Source organism: Peromyscus maniculatus, chromosome 3, assembly GCF_049852395.1.
Source record: "Peromyscus maniculatus bairdii isolate BWxNUB_F1_BW_parent chromosome 3, HU_Pman_BW_mat_3.1, whole genome shotgun sequence".
NCBI classification, from domain to species: Eukaryota; Metazoa; Chordata; class Mammalia; order Rodentia; family Cricetidae; genus Peromyscus; species Peromyscus maniculatus.
In genome coordinates this window covers 149,991,411-150,013,802 of record NC_134854.1, presented here as the reverse complement: position 1 = coordinate 150,013,802, position 22,392 = coordinate 149,991,411, and the positions used below count along the sequence as shown (strand labels likewise).

Here is a 22,392-nt window from a genome sequence, read left to right as displayed (position 1 = left end):
TTAAGCACATGGGATTATAAGCTGTGTGGAGAGACTCGCAGGAAATAGCAGCACCCCGAGAATCCTGGAGGAGGCTGAGATAAATATTGCAGGGCCCTTCGCATGCCCTGGGGCCCCAGGTATGGGCAGGACCAGATGAGGGCCACTGGGCAGAAGCACTTTCTCTGAGCAGGACAGCCATTCACGGCAGGCAGGGTCAGAACTGGCAGGTGGATTGGGTTCCAGCCCTACTGGAATACGGTGATGGAAGGCTATCCATAGAGGATTTGGGTAAGGAGGCACACTGGAGCTTGATGGGCACAGCTATGAGGGGCTAAGGCATTGCAGCTGGGGGTTAGTTGAGCTCCACACCCAGTATACCCTCAAACCCTCTTCCTGACTTCTCAGTTGGAAGACTTGCCTCTTTGAACCTCCTACCTAGTGAGGAGTCAGGCCTTCTGACCTTACAGAAGTGACTACCAGCACCGATGGCCTGTGTTCCTTGAGTGTCTCCAGAGGCCACGTGGGCAGGCAGCTGAGGCAGCTCCCTGGCCACATTCCCAGAGTGAGCCTTCAGCTGTGGCTGAACCATCTTCCTAGGGCGGTTGCTGCGCTCCTCCATGGACCCCTCTGTCTCACGTTTCTTTCCTAGCGCATTCACAGTGCCCTGTAGCTCATCAGGTAGCCATGGAAGGCGAAGTGACACTGGATACTGCCGTTCACCCTCAGCTTTCCGGGAGAGGGCACACCTCTCAAATCACAGGCAGAATGCAGGTCTCCTCGGCAGGAGGCTGGCAGTTTTTGGAGCCAGGGCTAACGTCACCTCTTAGTCTCATTTGCCTCCCCTGACTCATGCATCCCTTTGTCTCAAGAGTGCACTGGTGGCGCATGACAGATACTTGGCTGTTGGGAAGAGACTCAGGGAGCCCTATGAAACAGAGGACCTTGACCAGGCACGATGCTTGAACAAATTAGGAATGTTCTCTCCTTTAACTGTATTTAAACAGGGTCAATATTGGTGACAACTGCATGTATAGGGGCTTCTTGAGTTTGGGGGGATGACTCTAGGCTGCCCACTGAGCTCCTTGTCATTCTGGGTAGATGAAGGTCCTGGCCAGGCTGCAGGAAGGAAAGCTTTGCCTTAGAGTGCCCTCCTTGAAGTCAAAGCCTGGGTCACATGTCCCCAGAAGGGCAGTCTGAAGACACATCTTTCTTCTCCACTGTATCCCTGTTCCCATGTCAACCCCCTAAGTCCCCCAAGCTTACCCAGGTCCTCAAAGGGTGGTGACTGTGCCTTTTCTCCTAGGCGTATGCACCATTCTTCCACTGGGGTCTCTCCTATGCAAGCTCTTACTCCACCCCATCCTTCTGATGGCTCTCAAGACACAGTCCCGGCCTCAGTTTCCCTCCAGGGATCTGGAATTACATTTCATACTCTTTTGCAATATTAGCTCTCGCTATTTGCAAAATTGGCGCCAGAAAGAATTAATTATTCATGACCTAATACCCAGTGACAATCGCTGACAATTCCGGTGCCTTCCCTGGGTCTCCTCTCTTCGTGCACCAGCACGAACAGGTTTTAATGAAGACATAACTGCAGTGTATTCTCCTGTGCACCCTCCTCAACCAGCAGCTTATTGTGCTCATCTTTGTGTTCTTAAAGACTTTCCCTACATTTTTAAGGGCTGCATAGCCTTCTACAGGAAGATGCTCACTTGTAAAGCATCTAGATTGACTCTTTTTGTTTGTTTGGTTGATTTTTTTTTCCAGAGCTGAGGACCGAACCCAGGGCCTTGTGCTTGCTAGGCAAGCGCTCTACCACTGAGCTAAATCCCCACCCCTAGATTGTCTCTTGGTCATCATGAAATGGAGAGAGCTACATGCTTAGGGCGATAAATGGCTCTCTCCTGGTGTTAAAGAAAGCAGTTGTGGGTTAAAGGATTTGCACTTTTTGATGCGCTTAATGAATTTTTACCAAACTGTTTTCTAAAAAGTCTCAACTTAATTACATTTTCACAAGACACGTACAAAAGCACTCCTCTCCTCCTTCCCCTCGCCCCCTTCCTCCTTTCCCCTGCCCCTTCTAATCTTGCAAGTGCAGAGATTGATCATTTTGAGGGATGAGAGAAGGTTTTGTTCTATTTTAAATTTATCTGAGCTCCAGTGGAGCCGAACGTTTACGCTGTGTGTTAATTTGCCATTGGTCTTTATTTGCACATGAACAGATGAAGCTTCTTTATCCCCATTAAGCTGGGGTGTGAAGTTACTGGTTTGTCAGCGCTCGCTCTGTGAGCGCACATTAACCTCTCCTCGCCACAAATGTTAGGGTGTGCCTTTCAGTCTTGTTGAAGGTGTTTATTGACTGGCACTGCCTCCGTACCCGCTTGCTTGACATCTTTTCTTACATGGCTTGATGGCATTTCAAACTCCGCACATCCAAATTGAGATTCATTATTTCCCCCACCCCAGCCTGCTCTTCCCGCTGACTCGCTTATTTCTGTTAATGTCACCACTATTTTCCTACTCATCCAGGCTTGAAATGTGGACGGCATCTCGGATTCCAGCTTCTCCCTCTTTCCTCATGTTCCGCCAGTTGCCAACCCTATAGATTCTATTTCTGTGCTCTGCTGGCAGGCAGCCCCTCCGACACCCCAGGGGCTCAGATACTCATCATTTCATGACTGGACTTTGAAAATAGTCTCTTAAATTCCTCCATGGACACCCTTTTCTCCTTGCCCCCTCCTCTACTCTGTGCTCACATTCGATTCCCCAAATTGGTGTGCAAACTCCGGGGCCCTGCACACACAGGGCACGAGGGCTCTCTATTGGTTGCTGTATTTAATGCCACCCTCTTAGCCCGACCATGACCTTCTCTCAGCCGAATCTTCTGCTATCTCAGCATGTTCTCCCCCAGCGAGTTCACCACCTTCCCGCCCCTATCCTTTCTGCTCCCAGAATTCCCCCTTGTCAGCCGTACCTTTCAAAACCCATTGACAAAGCTCCCTGCTCATGGCATGGCCCGCTCCGCTAGGATTTCTTGACTCCCAGCTGAAGGGAATTCACCTCTTTGTGTTCGAACCTCTTTTGTCGAGTGCGCTTTATTGCAGCTTCTGGTGAGGTTGCAGAAGGTCTAGAAAGCAGAGTCTCTGGGGGGCCCCTCCCCCCAGGACTATTTCTTCCACACAGTGCCTAGCAGCAGCAGGTGGTCAGCAGTTGTCTCTAGAATTCAAAGCAACTCTCCTGTAGCTCAATGCTTGTGAATTCAAGGCCACTGTGAGAAGAGCACACCTGTCAGTCTAGGGGCAGAGTCCAAGTCTACTTTGCAGAAGGTTGAGCTGAGCTGATGAGTGGCCTTTGGGACAAAGCATCAGCCATGATCACTCCTTTGTCCTCATGACTTGTGGCTATTTATTCAATGCCCTTCTCTTGTCCTTGGTCAAACCATTCATCCCTTTGCTTCACGCTTTGTGTGACATGTGGAAGTTACCTCACAAGTTGACTGTGGAGGATAAAAAGCCAGAGAGTTCTAAGGAAAACAAGTCCTTGGACTGAGAGTTGAATGACAGCTGAAGGGTCCTGGGAGCCCCATGACCTTGACACGCAAGTGCCTGCACCAGCTAAGAGTTTTTCTCTCCTTAATGTATTTAAATGGAATCAATACTGGGGTCAACTGTGTGCACAGCTGTCTTCAGCTCTGGAGGTGACTCTGCAGCCTGCACGGGAGTGTGCAATTGACACAGTCTATTTTTAGCTTCCCAGAGACCGTGACCAACATCCCAAGCAGAGGGTGGGTACACCTGCAGCATTATGATGAGGCAGCCCCATTTGCCAGCCAGCCTGGCCTCTCTTGGACCCAAAGGCCTGCGTTGCTAAACTGGGAAGTCTTTGCTGTTTCCTAGAGGCGGCAGCCCGGATGCACCATGAGAACAGGGCATCACCTCTTGCCCCGTGATGCTCATTCCTGTCTAGTCTCAGACCCAGGGTGGTCTTGGGGCTGTGCCTGAGATAGGAGGGAGGGATGGCATTTCCATCTGCTCTGTCCCAGGGGTTACCTTTTCCCTTGACTGTAAGTCTGAGTTGACCCAGCTCATGGAGGGACAAATTAAGACAAGACAAGGATAATATATATATTATCCATAAGATCCAGATGATAGTAATGATACTAGCAACAATGATGAAGCCCTTATTATATATACACCATGCTGAAGTCTAGTGCTAACTGACCTTAGTGTCTTGACTATTCTTGCAAAAAGGTTCTCTCTCGATTTCTGTGTGTGTGTTTGTGCATTTTATGTACATATGTATGCACATATGTTTGTAGCCCAGAGGTCAACCTTGTGTTATTCCTCAGGAACCATCTACTTTGTTTTTTTGAGGTATGATTTCTCACTGGTTAACTGGGATTCACCCATTAGGCTACACTGTCTGGCCAGAAAGCCCAGGGATCCTCCTGTCTCCACCTCCTCAGTGTTAGGATTATGCCTGGATTTTATATGGGTGCTGGGGATTGGGTTCTTGCTTCCCTGACAGCCCTTCGTGCACTGAGATATCTCAAGAGCTCCATGGGAGGTTCCGTTAGGCCCTGTATTGATCGAGGAGGGATCAGAGATGTAGTGGTGTATACAAAATCCCAAAGTCACACAGCCAGGAGTCAGGACGGAATCCTGGAGCCCTGATTCCCAGCTGAAGAAGACCAGCCTTTGGAGAAACCCACTTGGCTGTTGGTCTTGGTGTTTTTAAAGACGTGCATCTTTCTTTGAGGCCTTTTCTGTGCCTGTCATCTTGGTGTATACATTCCAGAGACAGGCAGTCCTCTGGCATTGCTATGCTTCATTTGGGTGACTTCTGACCTCCACACCCCCTTCCCTTAGCCTGAGGGATGAAAGGCAAGTAGCCGTGATGGCGACACAGAGCTGGGCTGGAAGGACGGACGGAGACCCAGAGAAGCAGTAGTAGGCAGAGCTCAGGGGAGAGGTCAGTCAATATGGGGACTTGTGGTGCTGAGGTTCAAGGCAAAGTGAGAATCAGAACCTAGGGGCTGAGACATCAGCCCTGACAAAGTACAATACCTGAGACCCATATTTGAGGGTGGCAAGTCTGATTGTAGCTTAGTGTGAGATGGTACGTGAGAGAAGTGCATGGGCTTCGTTTCCTCGGCCCCATCTCCGCCTGCGATATTTGATTTGGTTTAATGAACACTTACTGCATGCCCAGCCTTTTTCTAGGCGCTTTAAAAAATACTAATTTGACTAATTTTCAGTGCAATCTTAAGTATGGACATTTTATTTTCAAGTTAGAGGTGGGTAACTAAGGCACAGAGTACAGTGGCTAATAACTTTGCCTGACATTGTCTAATTGATGTAGTAGTCATCTCTCCACTACTGTAACAACATACCCAAGGCTGGGTAATTTATAAAGGAAAAAAATTCTTTAGCTTACAGTTCTGAAGGTTCAAGGGCTTTGGTGTTATTTTCTGGAGAGAGAGAGAGAGAGAGAGAGAGAGAGAGAGAGAGAGAGAGAGAGAGAGAGAGAGAGGAGAGTCTTGCTCTTCAAAGACCCTCTCTTGAGAACTAATCAAATCCCCATGAGACAATGAGGTTAATTACTTTCACTGGTATGTCCCCAGTGACATGGTCACTCTACCTCCCACCTCACTAAAATGAGGAGTAAGCCTTCAATATGTGGCCCTTCACGGATAAGCCATATCAAAACCAAGGCTGCTCAAGAGCCAACTCTTGGCTTCCCATTTTCCCCCACATCCTTCCCTTTATTGAGTATTTCTTCCTGGTCCCACTAAAGGAAGATATTGTTTCCCCATTTGACAGACATGGAAACTGAGGCTCAGATCAGTTTAGACCACCTAGTTTGTAAGATCTGGAACTGAGGTCAATCTGGGTCTGGCGCGTCAGTAGCCTGCTGTCAATCCTGTGGTCAAGGAGTCATTGGCAATTAGTGCTGGGCTACAGGAGGAGCAGGGAGGAGGAAGGGGAGAAGATCTGAAATGTTTGAGGGCTAACCAGGGCTAACTTGGGTCCCTTCTCTCCCTTTAGGCGAGCAGTGCCCCCCCTCAGCCCCCTCAGCCTGTCATCCCAGCCAAGTCCGTGCAATGTGTCCACCACGTGTCCACACAGCCCAGCTGCCCAGGACGGGGCAAGATGTCCAAGCTGCTGAATCCCGAGGAGATGACATCAAGGGACTATTATTTTGACTCCTATGCTCACTTTGGGATCCACGAGGTAACACACTCAGGTTGGGGACCAGCGGGTGGGACAGGTGTGGCCCTGCCATCTTATTCTTGTTTTCAAAGGTGGCAAAACATGCATGTCCAACTCTCTACCACCACAAAATGAGCCCCCCTGGTGCCCCTGAACCCTGACCCTCTCTCCATCCTGTGGTTCTCTTTGGGACCGTCATGGCCAAGGTGGGGCCTGGAGCAGGTGAGTAGGTAGAAGTGGATGCTTGTGCATCCCGGCACTTGAGAGCCTGAGGGGAGGTCAGAGGGCTGTTGAGAGTTTGAGGCCAGCCTGGGTTGTGTAGTGGGTTCCTGGTCAGACCGAATTACAAAGTGAGCTGCCGTTCAAAACAAATGAATGGCAACAAATTGGGGGTGGGGCGACCGGAGGTGCTTTGAGCTTCTGGGTTACCTTCCGGCCTTGTGTCATACCTTAAGTTTTACCACCAGACCCCGTGATGCTGGCCAAGAGCTTAAGTGCTTGCCGCCAATGCACTGAGGCTGTCCTCGCCTCCCGGAGGTCGTGATGCTTATTAATCTGTCCGAGGGCCATCTCCAGGGGAAGTGCTGATGGTGAGATTTATAGACAGGCCTCCTCTGACACTCTGATTCCATCTTCGCAAGTTCTCGGGTGAATACTGAGCCCCCTTCCCAACAGGGAAGCCTTGTGTGGGTCCCCAAACAGAAGCAAGCCTCGTGGCCATCGTGGGTGCAGACTGGAGGCCCCATCACACCTCATTATATAATTCCCTAGCACTGACCCCAACTGCCCCCAAAGCGGTTAACAGTGGCTGTCACTTGCCAGGTGCTGGGCCTGGTGCTAGTCATGTCCTATGGATCCTTTTCACTTGATCCTAATGGGAACCCTGTGAGGAAGACATCCCCACCATCACTAAGCAAAGGGAAGAAAGTCCTGGGACAGGAGGGAGTGTTTACTGGCTGAGGCTCCCTGGCTGTGAGGATGTCTTTGCAAACCAGCTCCTGTGGTTCCCTGGCGATGAGATGATGCCGGAAGGAAGGTTTGCTTCCATCCAAACTGCCAGGCTGCTGCCAGGGAGGTTTTTAATATCAGCAGTCAGCGGTTCGGGGTTGTGAAATGCTTATTGTGTACCGAGTGTTGTTCCCAGCATTTTGGATTATTAGCTCATTTGCTTCTCAGCCTAACCTTAGGCTGCTCCTGCTCACAGGTGACCAGGACCTTACCAACCAGCCCGGCCCTCATGCTAACCTTTGTTTTGCATAAGACAGGAATTCAACCTTCCCATGTTGGCACATGGATTTCATTCCTATTCGCCCTGGCATACACCTTCTAAAATGTTTCCTTCCTCCATGCTCCCTGACCCTCACTTAAAGATTGAGTGGACTCACTTGCTTCTGTTGCGTCCTTGGCAGCCTCTGTGGAGGCAGATGGTGAAGGTGAGGAGGCCTCTCAGTTCCTTTTTTTTTTTTAGATCAGGGGCTCTGTCTCACATAGTCTAGGGAGGTTGGAAGTTCTCTGTGCTGCCTTCTGCAAAAATGGTGAGCCCAGGCCTGTGGGGAGGCCTGAGGATCAGCATTCTTTCCCAAGGGCCCTGGTCCTGGAGGGGGTAGATGCCTGCTCAGGAATGTGGGCGCTTCCTTGCACCATCCTTGGTCTGGGTTGCCATCCAGCATTAACTTGTACTAAAGCCGTGCAGACTCTATGCAGCAGAAGGGACTCATGACAGTATCCATCCTAGAGAAAGGGTACATCCATGTAGCAAGCTCTAAGAGCCCGCAGCTCTGGGTTCCCTTCTGGGCTGACACTTGGCGTCTTAGTTACTATACTATTGCAATGTAGAGACACCATGACCAAGGCAACATTAGAAGAAAGCATTTAATTGGGGCTTGCTTACAGTTTCAGAGGGTTAGTCCATGATCATCATGGCTGGAAGCGTGGCAGCAGGCAGGCAGGCATGGTGCTGGAACATTAGCTGAGAGTTCACATCTAATTTGAAAGTTGGAGAGAGAGAGATAGAGATAGAGATAGAGATAGAGATAGAGATAGAGATAGAGATAGAGATAGAGATAGAGATAGAGAGAGAGAGAGAGAGAGAGAGAGAGAGAGAGAGAGAGAGAGAATCATGAGCCCGGGCCTGGCATGAGTTTTTGAAATCTCAAAGTCCACCCCCAGTGATACATCTCCTCCCACAAGGCCACATTTCCTAAATCTTCCTAAACACTCCACCAACTGGGAATCAAACATTCAAATAGATGAACCTGTAGGGCCATCCTCATTCAAACCACCACACTTGGGAACTATATCCAGGACCCTGAATGGCTTGGCCTGCCTAAAGCTCCCGCGCTGGAAACCAGCCCCGAGCACACTGAGAAGAGCCTTCCCTGTATCTCCACACTGACCCCAGGAAGCCTCCGTCTGAGTTCCGGGGCCAATTCCGGGCCCACAGCGCAGCTTTCCTGGGCTATTTTCAGTCTCCAATTCTTTCAGTACTTGACAACCCCTCACTGTGACCTGAGGATTGCACATTGTCAAGGCTTTGAGTGAGTTCAGGTGTGCATGTGTGTGTGTGTGTGTGTGTGTGTGTGTGCGCGCGCGCGCGCGCGCGCGCGCGCGCGCATTTTGAGACATGGTCTCACTATGTAGCCAGGTTGGCTTTGAACTTGTGGTAGCCCTCTTGCCTCAGCCCCTCCAAGTGCTGGGATTGCAGATTGAGCTGCCATGCCTGGTTTTGCCCAGCTTGTCAATGGGGAACACCATCATGACCAACATGTGGGAGGTGGGAGATTGACCTGACTCTGCTTGGGAGAAAGCTACCAACTGAATACCAGACCAGGTACCCTCAGTCAGGTGTTGTAACAAAAACCCAAACTTATATGTGACATAGTGCAGATGAACGGGTCTGTAAGTCACAGATGACACCTCTACCCCACAGCCTTAGCAACTGTCCCATGGGGAAGTGCTTCTGCACATCTATCTTCAATCCCTCTTGTTATAGGCCATCTCCAGATCCAGCTAGGGTAACATACAGGTCTTTTAATACAGGTATGACTAGATGGGTGGCCTTCACCCCTGTGATTGGCCTCCATTCTTTCCTTGGTCTCCAGGATCACTGAATATGAAAGGAGGTATGGACAGGGATGAGCTGAATGGAGGTGCTCTGTGTAGAGATGCTTTCTCACCTCTTGTGACTTAGCAGCAGGGATCTGCTCATCACTGGAAAGCTCACAAGAAGCTCTTCCTGGACATTCTAGGCAGGACCCTCAGATCCCCAGAGTGGGCAAGCTGACTGTGCAGTGGTCCCCAGGCCATCAATAGGACACTGGAACAATGGTGGTCAGAGAGCGTGGCTAAATCACAGTGTGGGTGGATGGACAGAACATGGCTATTCTGTAAATATAGACAAGATGGACGATAGGAAGAGGGCTAAGTGAAAGGTGGTTTTGGACCTTTATGTTCCTTGCGTCCACGGCTTCACTTAGAGAGGACTCAAGAGGACAGGGCCAGGAAAAAGTGACTATGATCTTCCAGCAGAACCCAGAGTGGCTTCCTGGGGCCTTCAAAGGAGAGGACAGCCTCCAGGTCCCCAAGAGCCAGCCTGAATCTCAACATCTGTCTGCTGGTCAGAGGTGGGTCTGAGACATCAGCCTGGAAGACATCATCCCTGCCTGTGTGGCATGACCGCTGGCCAGCACTTGTGTGCTGAATACCCTCTACAGATTCTTCTAGGTACATTGCTGGGAGACCTGACTGTCTCGCGTTAGCCTAGCACTGACACTTTTGTGAAACTTTCTGCATTTGCTTAATCATCACAACAGCCCTAGAAGTAGTGCTCTTACAGCATTACTTCACAGACGAGGAAGCTGAGGCACCGGACACTTGGTGATGGGCTGGGTCAGAGAGCTTAGCAACAGCGGAGGTGTGGTGTGGGTGCAGCGGTTGAGGCTCCCACGTCTGTGTGCAATGGTCGTATGCTCCGTGTATTGTCTTCTGATTTACTGAGCTTGTCTAACATGCCCTTGCCTATTCTGGGGATAGGGCCTTGCATGCTTGTGGCACTGGGATCTAGGAATCTCCTGAAGAGAGAGGCTTCAGCTCATCCTCAAAGTAAAATGCAGAATAGGAACTCAGTCCAAGTACCGCTCCTCCCACCCACCCCCACCTCCTCGCCACCTTATAACATTGAAGCCACCAGCCCTGGGGCAGCAGAGGAAGTGGCAGTTGGCCTTCAGAGTGGTTCTTGATTCCTTTCTGCCTTCCATGTCTCAAGAGAATCTTCTCTTTGATCTACTATAACTAGAAACACAAGAGAAAGACTCCTAAGAGAAGCTGTACAGCCTGGCCAAGGGGACACATTACCACAGTACCTGTGCACAGAGCTCTGAAAGCATGGATGGCAACCAGTAGGACTAAACAGATGCAGGGACAAATGGCTGGTTGTAGTTTGTAGCTAAAGTTTTCCTGGTTCTGTTCACCTCCTGCGGCCCTGTGGCTGGCCGCTTGGACCCAAGTAAACACACAGAGATTAATATTATTTAAAATTGCTTGGCCATTAGCTCAGGCCTACCATTAACTAGCTCTTATACTTAAACTCAGCCCATTTCTGTTAATCTAGATGTTGCCACATATTCTGTGGCTTTACCTGTGTGCCTGTTACATGCTGCTCCCTGGACAGTGGCTGGCATCTCCTCACTCAGCCTTCCTCTTCCCACAAGTCTCTTCTCTGTTTGTCCTGCCTATACTTCCTGCTTGGCTACTGGCCAATCAGTATTTTATTTATACAGAGTGATATACATAGCAGTAGTCTTTTCTCTTTGGTAATGGAGAACACAAATAGATTTAAAAACCAGTGAGGATAGAGGTAGTTTGCATTCCACAAACAATCTGGCCTAACTTGTCACTTATGGAGTATTGCATCCCCAAGCTGCAGAGGTGCAAGCTTTTCAAGCAGTGTGGTAAATAGTCATTGAGATAGATCTTGTGGAGGGTTTATTAGCTTTCCGTCACTATGACAAAATGATAATCAACTTAGAAGAGGAAAGATTGATTTGAGCTCAGATTTAGGGGTTCTATCACAGATTTGTGGTCTAAGAATGTGGGCCTCCAAGGAAGAGGCAGTAATTAATCATGGTAGGGAGTGCATGGTGGGCTAGATGCTGGACTCAGAGTGGCCTGGAAGTAAAGAACTAGGAAGGGATAGAAGTTCCAAATTGTCCCTTGCAGGGACACCCTTGATGACCCAAATTCCTTATACTAGGCTCCACCTATTAAAGGCTCCATGGCCTCCTCTAGCACCACAGGCTAGGGACCAACCTTCAACACAGGAGGCTCTGGAGACCCTTAGAATCCAAACATCACTGTCATTCAATAAATCTCAATGAACTGCAAAAGACTGAAACCACACAGTGTGCTCACTAAAGTGAATTAGAGCCAGGCCTAGAGGCTTCCACCTAACATCGTAGCTACTCACGAGGCTCAGGCAGGAGGATTGAAAGTTCAAGGCCAGCCTGGGCTACAGTGAGTCCCAGGTCAATTTACACAAGCTGGTGAGATCTTACCTCATGATAAAGGGTCGGGAGGAAAGGGACTAGAAAAAGCCAGTGTTAGGGTAGTAATCTAAGCTGTGTGAGACCCTAGAGTCAATCCCAGCACTGGAACAATCAAAATTAAAAGCCTAAAGTAATTTATCCAGAAAATCCTCAAAAAGGTTGGAAATTAAACTATTCTTCTTTATAACCCATGTACCCGAAAAGAAAACATGAGTGAAATTAGACAGGATTCCAGACTACATGACTGTAACTAAGAGACCAACACATCAAAATTTGTGGGCTGCAGTTTAAGTAGTATTTACAATAGTTCTCAGCCTGTGGGTCATGACTCCTTTGGGGTGGGGGTCACATATCAGCTACCCTGCATATTAGCTGTTTACATTACATTTCATAACAGTAGCAAAATTATAGTTATGAAGTAGCAACAAAATAATTTTTGTGCTTGGGGGTCACCACAACACGAGGAACTGTATTAAATGGTCACAGCATTGGGAAGGTTGAGAACCACTGATTTAGAAGGAAATCTATAGCTTTAAATGCTTCTATTAGGGACAAAAGCAAAAACACAAACACCAAAACCCAAGAGCAGAGCTTCTACCTTGCAAAGCTAGAGAAATAAGAGCACATGAAACTCAAGTCAAAGAAAGGAAATGATACAGATGAGAGAAGGTCAACTAAATAGAAATCAAATGATAGCGAAACCATCAGAGCCCAATGTTTTGAATTTAGTAGTGCACATTAGCTGTATAAAGCAACCGATTTCATCGTTTCACAGTGAATGTTGTTCATTTTAACCTTATTTACCCCAGTCACCTATTTTTGTGCCCCTTGATCTTCCCAAACCACACCTTTTCTTCTTTTACATCTTTATAAACAACTGGGTCCTGCATATGAAAGAAAACATATATGTTGTCCTGAGTCTGGCTTATTTCGCTTAGCACGATGATCCTTCCGGTTTCCCTCAGGCGGTGTGCTTTCTTATTTGTGCGTGAGTATGGCCCATCCTGTAGGTGGGTGCTGAGGAGGGGGTGGCGGGATCCTATGGAAGTTTTACTTGCAGTGTTGAAGGAATCTCCCCGCTGATGACTATACAACAGCACTGCTTTACATTCCCACCAACGGGTTCTTCACACCCCCACCAGCACTGTGTTTTGTTTTGTTTTCTTTTTTGACAATAGCTATTCTGATTGGGGTGAGAGAATCTGAACATAATTTTAATTTGCATTTCCCTGATGACTAAAAATGTTAATTTTTTTTTTTGGCCTTGAATTCATTGGACATTTTGTCTTTCTTCTTTGAGAAGTATCTGTTCAGTTCATTTGCCCATTTATTGATTGGATTATTTGTTCTCTTGGTTTTTGTAGCTATTTATATATTCTGAATATTAATTTCATGCCAGATGTATAGCTGGAAAACATTTCCTCTCACTCTGCTGCTTCCTTGGCTGGGAGAAGCCTTTTAATTTCACACAATCCCATTTGTCCATTTTTGTTATTGTTCCTGAGTTACTAAACCCCAGTTCAGAAAGTCCTTGCCTGTGTCTATATCATTAAGTGTTCCTTTTCCAAGTCTCAGGTCTTGCACATCAAGATCTTTGACCCATTTTTAAGTTGGATTTTGTACAAGGTGAGAGATAGGGATCTAGTTACATTCATCTGCATGGGATTATCCAGTTTTCCTAGCACTATTCATTGAAAAAGCTGTCTTTTCTCCCACATACACTTTTCTTTGGTTTATGGAGCTTTGTGGATTTCTGCATTCTCTATTCCATTCCTTAGGTCTGTGTGGCTTCTGCACCAGCACCAGGCTGTTTTTGTCACTTTCCTCTGGGTGTAACTTGAGACCAGGCATGCAGTCCCTGCAGCATCGACCTTTTCATTCAAGATTACTTTGTGTTCTAATCTCTTGTGCTGCCCTGGGGACCTTAGGTTTGCTTTTCTTGGTTCTTTGAATGTCATCGGAGTTTTAATGGGGCTTGTATTTTATTTGCTGGTTACTTTAATGTGGCCATTTTCACAGCAGTAATCCCATGAGAAAATTCTCATTTTCTGGTATTTTCCTGAGTTTCTTCCCAGTGTTTTATAGTTTTTGTTACAGCTGTCTTTCACTTCTGGTGTCAGGCTCATTCCTACACATTTAAGTTTTTAAAGGCTATTGTGAATGAGATTGTTTTCTGCATTTCATATTTATTATTGGTGTCTAGAAAAGCTACAGATTTCTGCACATTGATTTTAGACTCTGAAAGTGTTTGTCAGAGATAGGTTTTTAGGAGTCTTTAGTGTCTTTCAATAACAGGATCAAGGCTTCTGTAAAAGGGAGCCACCTGACTTCTTCCTTCTCGTCTCTGTTCCCTTTTATTTTTTTCTCTCTTCTTGCTACTCTAGTTAAGAATGTAAGTATCGTACTGATTTAGTGTGAAGGAAGTGGTCATTCTTGTCTTAGTCTCCAGTTTTAGAGGGAAAGTTTTTCGGTTTCCCCATTCAGCATAATGTGGCTGTAAGTTTGCTGTATGTAGCTTAAAATTTAGGTTTCAGACTAATTAAATTAATAACACTAACCTAGACTGATTAAGAGGGAGGAAGGGAAAGGAAGAGAGAGAGAGAAACAGAGAGAGAGAGAGAGAGAGAGAGAGAGAGAGAGAGAGAGAGAGAATGAACCAACCAGTGAGTACCCTGAAAATGTGATGTCTATCAGGAGTCAAACAGGACATACAATTAAAACCACAGTGTTGTGGATTCCTATGCACTGAAATTGCTACAAGTAAAATTACAAAAGATACTAAATTGCTAAGATGTGAAGGGTGGTGAGCAGACAGAGTTGGTGTAAGCTTAGGGAGGACATCAGTTTGATGATTCCTTCTTGAGTCTCTCGTGCTGTGCTATTCTGATCTTTCCTTTTGGTTTTAGACAGACTGGAGCAGGTTTGGACACAAACTCCTTTTTTATACCTCTCAGCTATCTTTCAAGTAGACCTTTAAAGCAGGCTAAGTTTGGAATGAGGCATGTGTCCTGCATGTACTACAGTATCCTCATTAACTACCCAGTGATGTCATAGTGGTTCCAGAAGATGTTACTGGGATGACTCAGTTGCCTGTGATGCAGATGTGCTCCAGTGACCCAGATGTGCTCCCAGATGTCCTGAGTCCCCCGACTATAACCTTCTTTTCCTTCCACTGCAGGAAATGCTGAAGGATGAGGTGAGGACCCTCACGTACCGGAACTCCATGTACCATAATAAGCATGTGTTCAAGGACAAAGTGGTGCTGGATGTCGGGAGTGGCACAGGGATCCTCTCCATGTTTGCTGCCAAAGCAGGGGCCAAGAAGGTGTTCGGGGTAAGCATGTCACCCTCCCTCGTGTTGGCTTCTGCAGAGCGGTCCCTGCCTCTTGCTTTCTCTGGATCTTCCTACAAAGATGGTAGACCCTGGTCTACCATCTCTTTTTCTATTTTTGTGTTGTGCTGGGGATGGAACCCAGAGCACCGAGCATATTAGGCAACTGCTGTATCACCAAGCCACCTCCCCAGTCCCAGTTCATCTCTCTTGCTAGAGGAACAGAGAAAATCAATCACAGTACCGTTCTAATACCATCACTACTATCACCATCACCATCATCATCATCATTCACCATCATCACCATCACTATCATCACCATAACCATCATCATCATACACCATCATCACCATCACTATCATCATCATCTTCATCATCATACACCATCACCATTATCACTATCATCACCATCATCATCATCATCATCACCATCATCATACATCATCATCATCCACCATCACCATCATCACTATCATCACCATCATCATCCACCATCACTACCATCACCATCATCACCATAATCATCATACACCATCATCATCATCCACCATCACCACCATCACTATCATCACCATCATCATCATCCACTATCACCACCATCACTATCATCACCATCATCATCCACTATCACCACCATCACTATCATCTTCATCATCCACCATCACCACCATCACTATCATCACCATCACCTTCGTCACCACCATTGCTATCAAGAGCAGCACCATCACCATCACTGCTAAGAAACTTCCTTGCTTCAGGCTTCCTTCTCTCAAACCTCATCAGCATGGAAGCCTGATGTCATGGATCTCAATGGCCTTGAGGCCATCTGGTGATCCTACGCTGCCCTTCAAGGGCTATGGCCTAGATTGGTGTCAGGCTGAGCAGGAGAGAGCCGTGTCCTGTCTCTGGTTCCTGAGTCATCAGGAACGACAGCAGAGTTGCTCCCGGGGCTCCTGCTTGGTGCCTCTCAGTGGTCACTTGGCATAGCCTGCCTGTCATCAGCGGCTCTGGCCCGGCCAGGTTTAGCCAGCTTCTTTCCCATTAGCTCACTTCCATTGTTCCTGTTTCAGGCTTCCCCTTGGTCCACAGTCCACTCCACTGGGGAGGGTGAGGTTGTGGGGGATAGCAGAAGCCATGGTCAAGGAGAGGAAATAGAGGCAGAAACACAGAAGGAAGGTGATGTGACATGAGAAACAGAAGCTAGAGAGACTTGGAGGCAAGCTAGAGGAAAGAAAATGAAGGAGAAGGTAAAGAAGAACGGAGCAAGCAGGGAGAGTAGAAACAGAGGGAAGAGAAGGAAAGGGTGATAGCCGAAAAGGAAGATGAGGAGCTCAAGTATCCAGTCTGGCCAGTGGGTTCCCCACAGCAGGTGACCTCTGTGCTTGATGTGCCTGGACTCAGCTCACCCTCATCCAACCACCTGAAAGGGACCACAGCCTGTTGCAAGAGGCTGGGGAGGCCCTTGGGATGTGGCCAGCTACCTAGCTAGAGCTGCTGTGTTCTTCAGTGCTAACTTCAGGAGCCACATGTATTGGGGTGACAGGGAGGCAAGAAGGAGGAGAAGACAGGAACAATGCTCATGAGGAATGGAACCTGAAAGCCAAGGGCCTGACGACCAAGGAAGGGTGGGTGCTCCTGGGACAGAGCACAGCCAGTGGCATCTGTGCCCTTAGTTATTTCCTTTCCAGTCCCAAAGGTGGACATTAGACCAGGCCATCAGTGACCCCTTGCAATAACTTCTCAAGAGAACTGACCCTTCCCGAGACCCAGGCCTCAGCCTAAGCCCTCTTTGTCAGAGAGTCAGGTAAAGTGGCAGATAGGTCTCCATTAATGCCCTTCTGCTCCAGCACCTTCTGACGACACATCCTAAGCTTTTAGACCCTGCAATGGGTCTTGGCCTCCAACCTTTCCCATGAAGCCCTGCTCTTAGCTGATGGTCAATTTATTTCTCAAATACTTGTGCCCTTTCTTAGAGATTTGGGGATCCTGAAAAGACTTTCATACAGAAGCGAAGAGATTCTGTCAAAGGAAGCGTTCAGAGAAGGGCATTGTGAGTCAGCTTTAGTTACTCTAAGAAAATACCTGAAACAATCAGTTTCAAAAGATGGAAGGTTTTGTTTTGGCTTATGGTTTTCAAGGTTCCATTTCATGGTCACTTGGTTCCTCGGTTTGGGCCCGAGATGAGCCATCACAGTTCCGTGAGAGCATTGGGATAAAGGAAGGCCTCACTTCCTGGTAGGAAAAGAAAGGAAAGAAGAGGAAGGGCTTATGATCCTAAGACCACATCCAAGGACATGCATCCAATGACATGCATCCAATGACCTAACCTCCTCCCACAAAGCTCCACCTCTTAAAGGGTCCACCAGTGCCGGTAGCACCAACAGGTTGAGGACTGCACCATCACCACAGGGCCTTTAAAGAACACTTACCAAAATCAGCTCAAGGGTTCAGAGTTAACCTTTGTGTGTGTGCCTTGGTAGAGGGGACTTAAGACCAGTCCCAAGAGCTGTCCTGACATTTCTGTTCACATATGTGCCCACCTGACTGTGGCAGGACTTAGTGATGGGATGTAGAGAGACGCTCATGGTAACTCTGGCCCAGCGCTGCCTTCCACCCCTGCTCAGGAGCTTAGTCTGTTCTGACTTCTCCCATCCTCTTCCTGCAGGATGGTGAGGTCAGTCAGCCACTCTTTAGACTCCAGCACAGAAACAGAGTCTCCACAGCTGGGTTTTGCTCTCTAGGCAAAGTGGTCAATTTAGTGAAATGACAAGAGCCACCCAATTAGAGGGCCAGATCTTGGCTTTCTAGCTACCACAAATCTATTGTCTCAGACTATGCACCTCTCTGAACCTTAACTTTCCCATCTATTCAGCTGGTTCTGGGTGCTATGTCAGATTATCATTATTACAACAAAATCCCTGAGAATATCCACTCCAAGGATGGAGAGGTTGATTTTGACCCAGTTTCAGAGGTCTGGTACATGGCTGTTGGCTGTGTTGTTCCAGGCCTGCAGTGAGGCAGCTGATTATTGTAGGTGCATTTGGTAAAGCAAAGCCATTTCCCTCGGGGAGGCTAGAAAGCAGAGAGAGGAAGAAGAGGAGGAGCTGAGGTCTCCATATCCGTCTCCAATGACCTAACTTCCTCTTGCTTGGTCCCTTTGCTTTCCATAGAGCCGTGTGCTGGGACTTTTCCCAGCCTTCAACACATAGGCCTTTGGGGACTTTGAAGGTCCTGAGTTTAGCAGGCAGTGGTGCTTTTAAATCCCTGTCTCTTTTGTTCTGTGTATTTTCTAGATCGAATGTTCCAGTATTTCTGACTACTCGGAGAAGATCATTAAGGCCAACCACCTGGACAATGGTAAGGCCCACCTCTGAGTCTTTCCTCGCGGTGGGATAGGGGCTTGCATTTTCTGGTTATGGTGGCATAGGTGGGCACAGGAGGGGAGAGCACGGGACATGCGGTTTGGGGGAGGTACAGCTTGTGCTGAAACAACCACTCACAGAACTGTGGCCCGGGAGTGTGACATTCCTCTGTCCTGCTAGTCAGATGAAGTCTGTCCCACCCTAGCCATCAGCCAGCCCTGTCTGTGACTGAGTCCTGGTCATCATGCTCTCTGCTGGGCCCAGCTGCAGGCTGTCAAGTCTGTAAGGTAGCAACTGATGTTCTTCCTCTTCTGCATTCTCCATACTCTCCTGAATCCTCTTCTGTCACCTGACCGGGGGTATTGGCCAGATTGTCTGCCACAAGCACTGGTATTGATGGGGTATGCTCATCAAGCTGTGCTGGGGAGTGAGGTCTTGCTCAGGTTGGACTCTGATCACGAGGAGAGACGTGTTCCCTTCCCTTCCTGTGATCTGTGACATTCCCAGCCTCCCTCTCTCAGTGGCCCATCTTCAGTATGCTCAGACCTGCAAGGGTCCCTGACCAGACCACCTCCTCATAACTCTTCTCCATCATCAGGCCTGACTATAGCTGCCAGGCCCCATGCTTAGCATCGGGCTATTGAGCACTTGACATTCTAGGTGCATACTTGGTCCTGGGTGGAGGTGGAGTTGGGAATGTGGCAGGTAGACCAGAAGCCACATTATGAGGAATGGGTTGGAACAGAGGCAGGGCTGGCAGGAACAGTGAGGCTAAGGTAGCTGGGTGCAGTGGCTGGGGCAAGGTCAAGTCCAAAAGGCAAGGCTCCCATGCACAGTTCCAAAGGGTGGGAAGCATGGAGCCTGGAAGGATGGGCATCCCTGAGAGAAGTAAGCTGGGTTCACTGGCAGGCATGGGAGCAGGGTGGAACAGGAGACTGGGACCCTGGGCACCTCCTGCTGTACCCCAGAACTCTTCTGCTCCCCCGTAGAGAGTCAGATGTCCCTGCGGGTCTGAGAGCCAGACACTATGGGCCCTCCCACTACGCGATGCTTTGCAGTAGGTCAAAGACCTACTTCGGGGTGGCCTCAGCCTGCCACCTGTGCTGTTTGCTGCTTGACCCACTTGCTGCAGACTCCATGGGAGACAGGAGCATAAATCATCCCACAAATTTCTGTGCGTGTCATCATGAGCCTGGCTCTGGGGACAGAGCCGGGAATATGACAACTGATGTCCCTGACCTAACTGAATCTACTTCCAGTGTGGAGCAGAATTACAGATACTAAAGCAAGCTGTGACCAGTCAGAGAAAAGCTCCTGATGACCATGTTCTGATCATTTGGGTGGTAGGGGAGCTGGGGACCTTCCACTCACATTAGGTGAGACGCCCTCTCAGGCAGCACATTCAAGTTCAAGTTTGAAAAAACGTGAGGGAAGCAGGCTGACCAAGTGTCTGTTTTCCATGGCTATAATAGAATATCCGAGACTGGAAAATTTATAAAGGAAAGATGTTTAATTTGGCTCACCATTCTGAATGCTTGGAAGTCCCAGACTGGCTGATGTCTCTGGAAAGAGCTTTGTATTGCTTCTGCTCACAGTGGAAATGTGGGAGAGCAGGGAGGCCAAAAACCTGCTCTCAGCATGACTAATCCTTCCCCTGAGAGTAACACTAATGCATTTGCTGGTACTCAGTTCCCATCACCCGCCATCCTGCTGGGCCTCATCTCCCAACACCACCACACTCAGGAATCAAGGATCCTACACATGAACTCTTGAGGCCACACTCAATCAAAGTACCTAAAGTTCAGACAAGAACTTTGGGCGGCATTGAACTGGGCATGCTCAGGGCACGAAAAGGCCCATGGCCACAGCACAGAGAGGGGAAGTCTAAGAGATGGGGCCTGAGTGGTCGAAGCCCAATCACAGACAAGGTTAGATTTCTTTCTTCAGGCCAGGAGATCATTCAGAGGGGTTTTAAGAAGGGGAGGAACCTTTGCTGGTGGTGGGCACATTGGGATGGGTTGCAGATGCAAATAACACCAGCACACATTTCAGAGGCTCCCTGAGAGAGATGTGTGATAGGAAAGATGACCATGGTGGGAGGGGGGTGGGGGGGAGGCGGGTATAGAGAGAAATGAGCTGTGTTGTAGCCTCAGAAGCAGAGCCAGAGGACCTGATGCTGCCAGGCTGGAGAGGAAGTGTGGGGAACAACCAAATTTCAAGGTGGCTGTCTGCAGGCAGAGGGCTCACAGGGGTGGCTGGAGAAACCAAGAGCTGCCTTTGCCTGTGGAGGGCTTGAGGTGCCCCACTTTGGGTACCCAAGTGGATATGTTGAGGAAGACTTGGATTTATGCATCTAGGGCTTCAGGAGGAGTCACTGGAGACTTCCATTTGGGGCCATCAACATCCTAATGTCATTCCAATCTATTTAGGAGTACAGAAACAAGACAAAGATAGGACTGAAGGGCTGCTCATCACTCGGACATTATGCAGGGGAGGCGGGGCCAGCAAAGAAGTGGAGGAGCTGCTGCCTGGGAGGCTGGTGAATCCTCGAGAGCAGCTCAGGGAATGCTGGGGTGAGGCAGGGTAATGCCAGAGTAGCAGCAGCAGGATTTGGCCACTTGGTAGGTATTGGTGTTACCAATGAGTACTCAGTGTAGCAGGGGCCAGAATCCAGTTAGAGTAGGATTAGGGGAGGCTGTGATGTGGGGACCACAAATGTCTTTTCTTTCAGTAGTGGGGAATGGAAAAATGGAGCAGTAGCCAAGAGGCTAGAGGGGTCAAGGAAGGGAAAAGCTGGGAAAATGTATGTGATTCAACAGAAGCACAGGAAGAGGTATGTGAGACAGGGATCTTGAAGGACTAGCTGCAGATCACAGAGGAGGGAATGACCTTTATCACGGAGTACGGACAGTTTAGATGTAATAATGGGGGCCTCTAGGTGGGGGTGGTTGGTGGCCGGTGGCCTGAGGCTTCTAGTTTCTTGGTTCTGCTTGCTTCAAGATGTGAATAGTCTTATGCAGAGAAAATAGACAGGGATGGGAAGGGAGAGAAGAAAGGCCGGGCGCTCTTTGCAGGGTTTGCTGGGTAGTAAGGATTGCTGGGAAATGTGCTTCTCTCTTAGAGAACTGTGGACCCCGCTGTGCAGAGGGCCCAACTCTCATTGTTTTGTGGCTGTTCTCTTTCCACGCTCACTGGCTTGTATGTGTGTGGAGCCGGAGGCTGCCTAGCTTTGATGAGAAGACCAGGCAGAGCAAGGGAGGGTCCAGAGAACAACGACGACAAATCGATGATGTCATCTGGTTTTGTCAGCTTTTGTTCCCATAATACCAGAGATCAACTATCAATGAAGAAAAGAAGTCTGTAGCTCAGTTTTAGAGGCTAAAATTAAAAACAAGGAAGCAGAGGGGAAGGATGCATGGGGCCAGCCTTGCTCCTCTTATGACACCCATTTTGCAAGAACTCGGGGCTCCCAGAGAGGTAGCCCATGCTTCCAATGACCTAAGGATGTCCCACTTGGCTCCTCTTAAAGGGCCCACCATCTTACATTAATGCCACCCCGGATACCAAGCTTTTGACACATGGGCATCTGGGGAGACATTGGCCAGCTTTCAGGCTGTAGCAGAATCTGGGTAAAGAAGTAAGCAGAGTGGAGGGAGGGGAGGGTGTTGGTGATAGGGGCAAGGCTGGGGCACTGTATGGGCAGTAGCTGCATGGCCATGAGCAAGGCGTTCAGCCTGAACAGGGCAAATGTTGCTCAGGCATCCTGACCTCTGGCTTGGTCCCTAGCATCTCTTAGCTCCCTCCGAAGGCACAGGAACAAAGCTCTTCTCAAAAGTGCCTGACCTGGACAGAGGGAGGACAGATGTCTTTTCTACACGCTAAGTATGGAAAAGGGAAACCAGGCCAACCCCTCTAAGAGTGACATAGCCTGGCACTCCGAGGCTCCCCCATCCCTTCTCCAT

General features: G+C 48.6%; 1 protein-coding gene across 2 annotated transcripts in view; it reads left to right on the top strand.

Annotated features, from left to right (window-relative positions):
• Prmt8 (protein arginine methyltransferase 8) overlaps window positions 1–22,392 on the top strand; it is a 91,621-nt gene that overhangs the window by 32,706 nt on the left and 36,523 nt on the right. For both annotated transcript variants that reach the window (XM_016006398.3, XM_006987869.4), the window contains exons 2-4: window positions 6,030–6,215; window positions 14,916–15,071; window positions 18,362–18,425. In XM_016006398.3, the coding sequence (XP_015861884.1) occupies window positions 6,030–6,215; window positions 14,916–15,071; window positions 18,362–18,425 (406 nt within the window). The remainder of the gene's footprint in view (window positions 1–6,029; window positions 6,216–14,915; window positions 15,072–18,361; window positions 18,426–22,392) is intronic.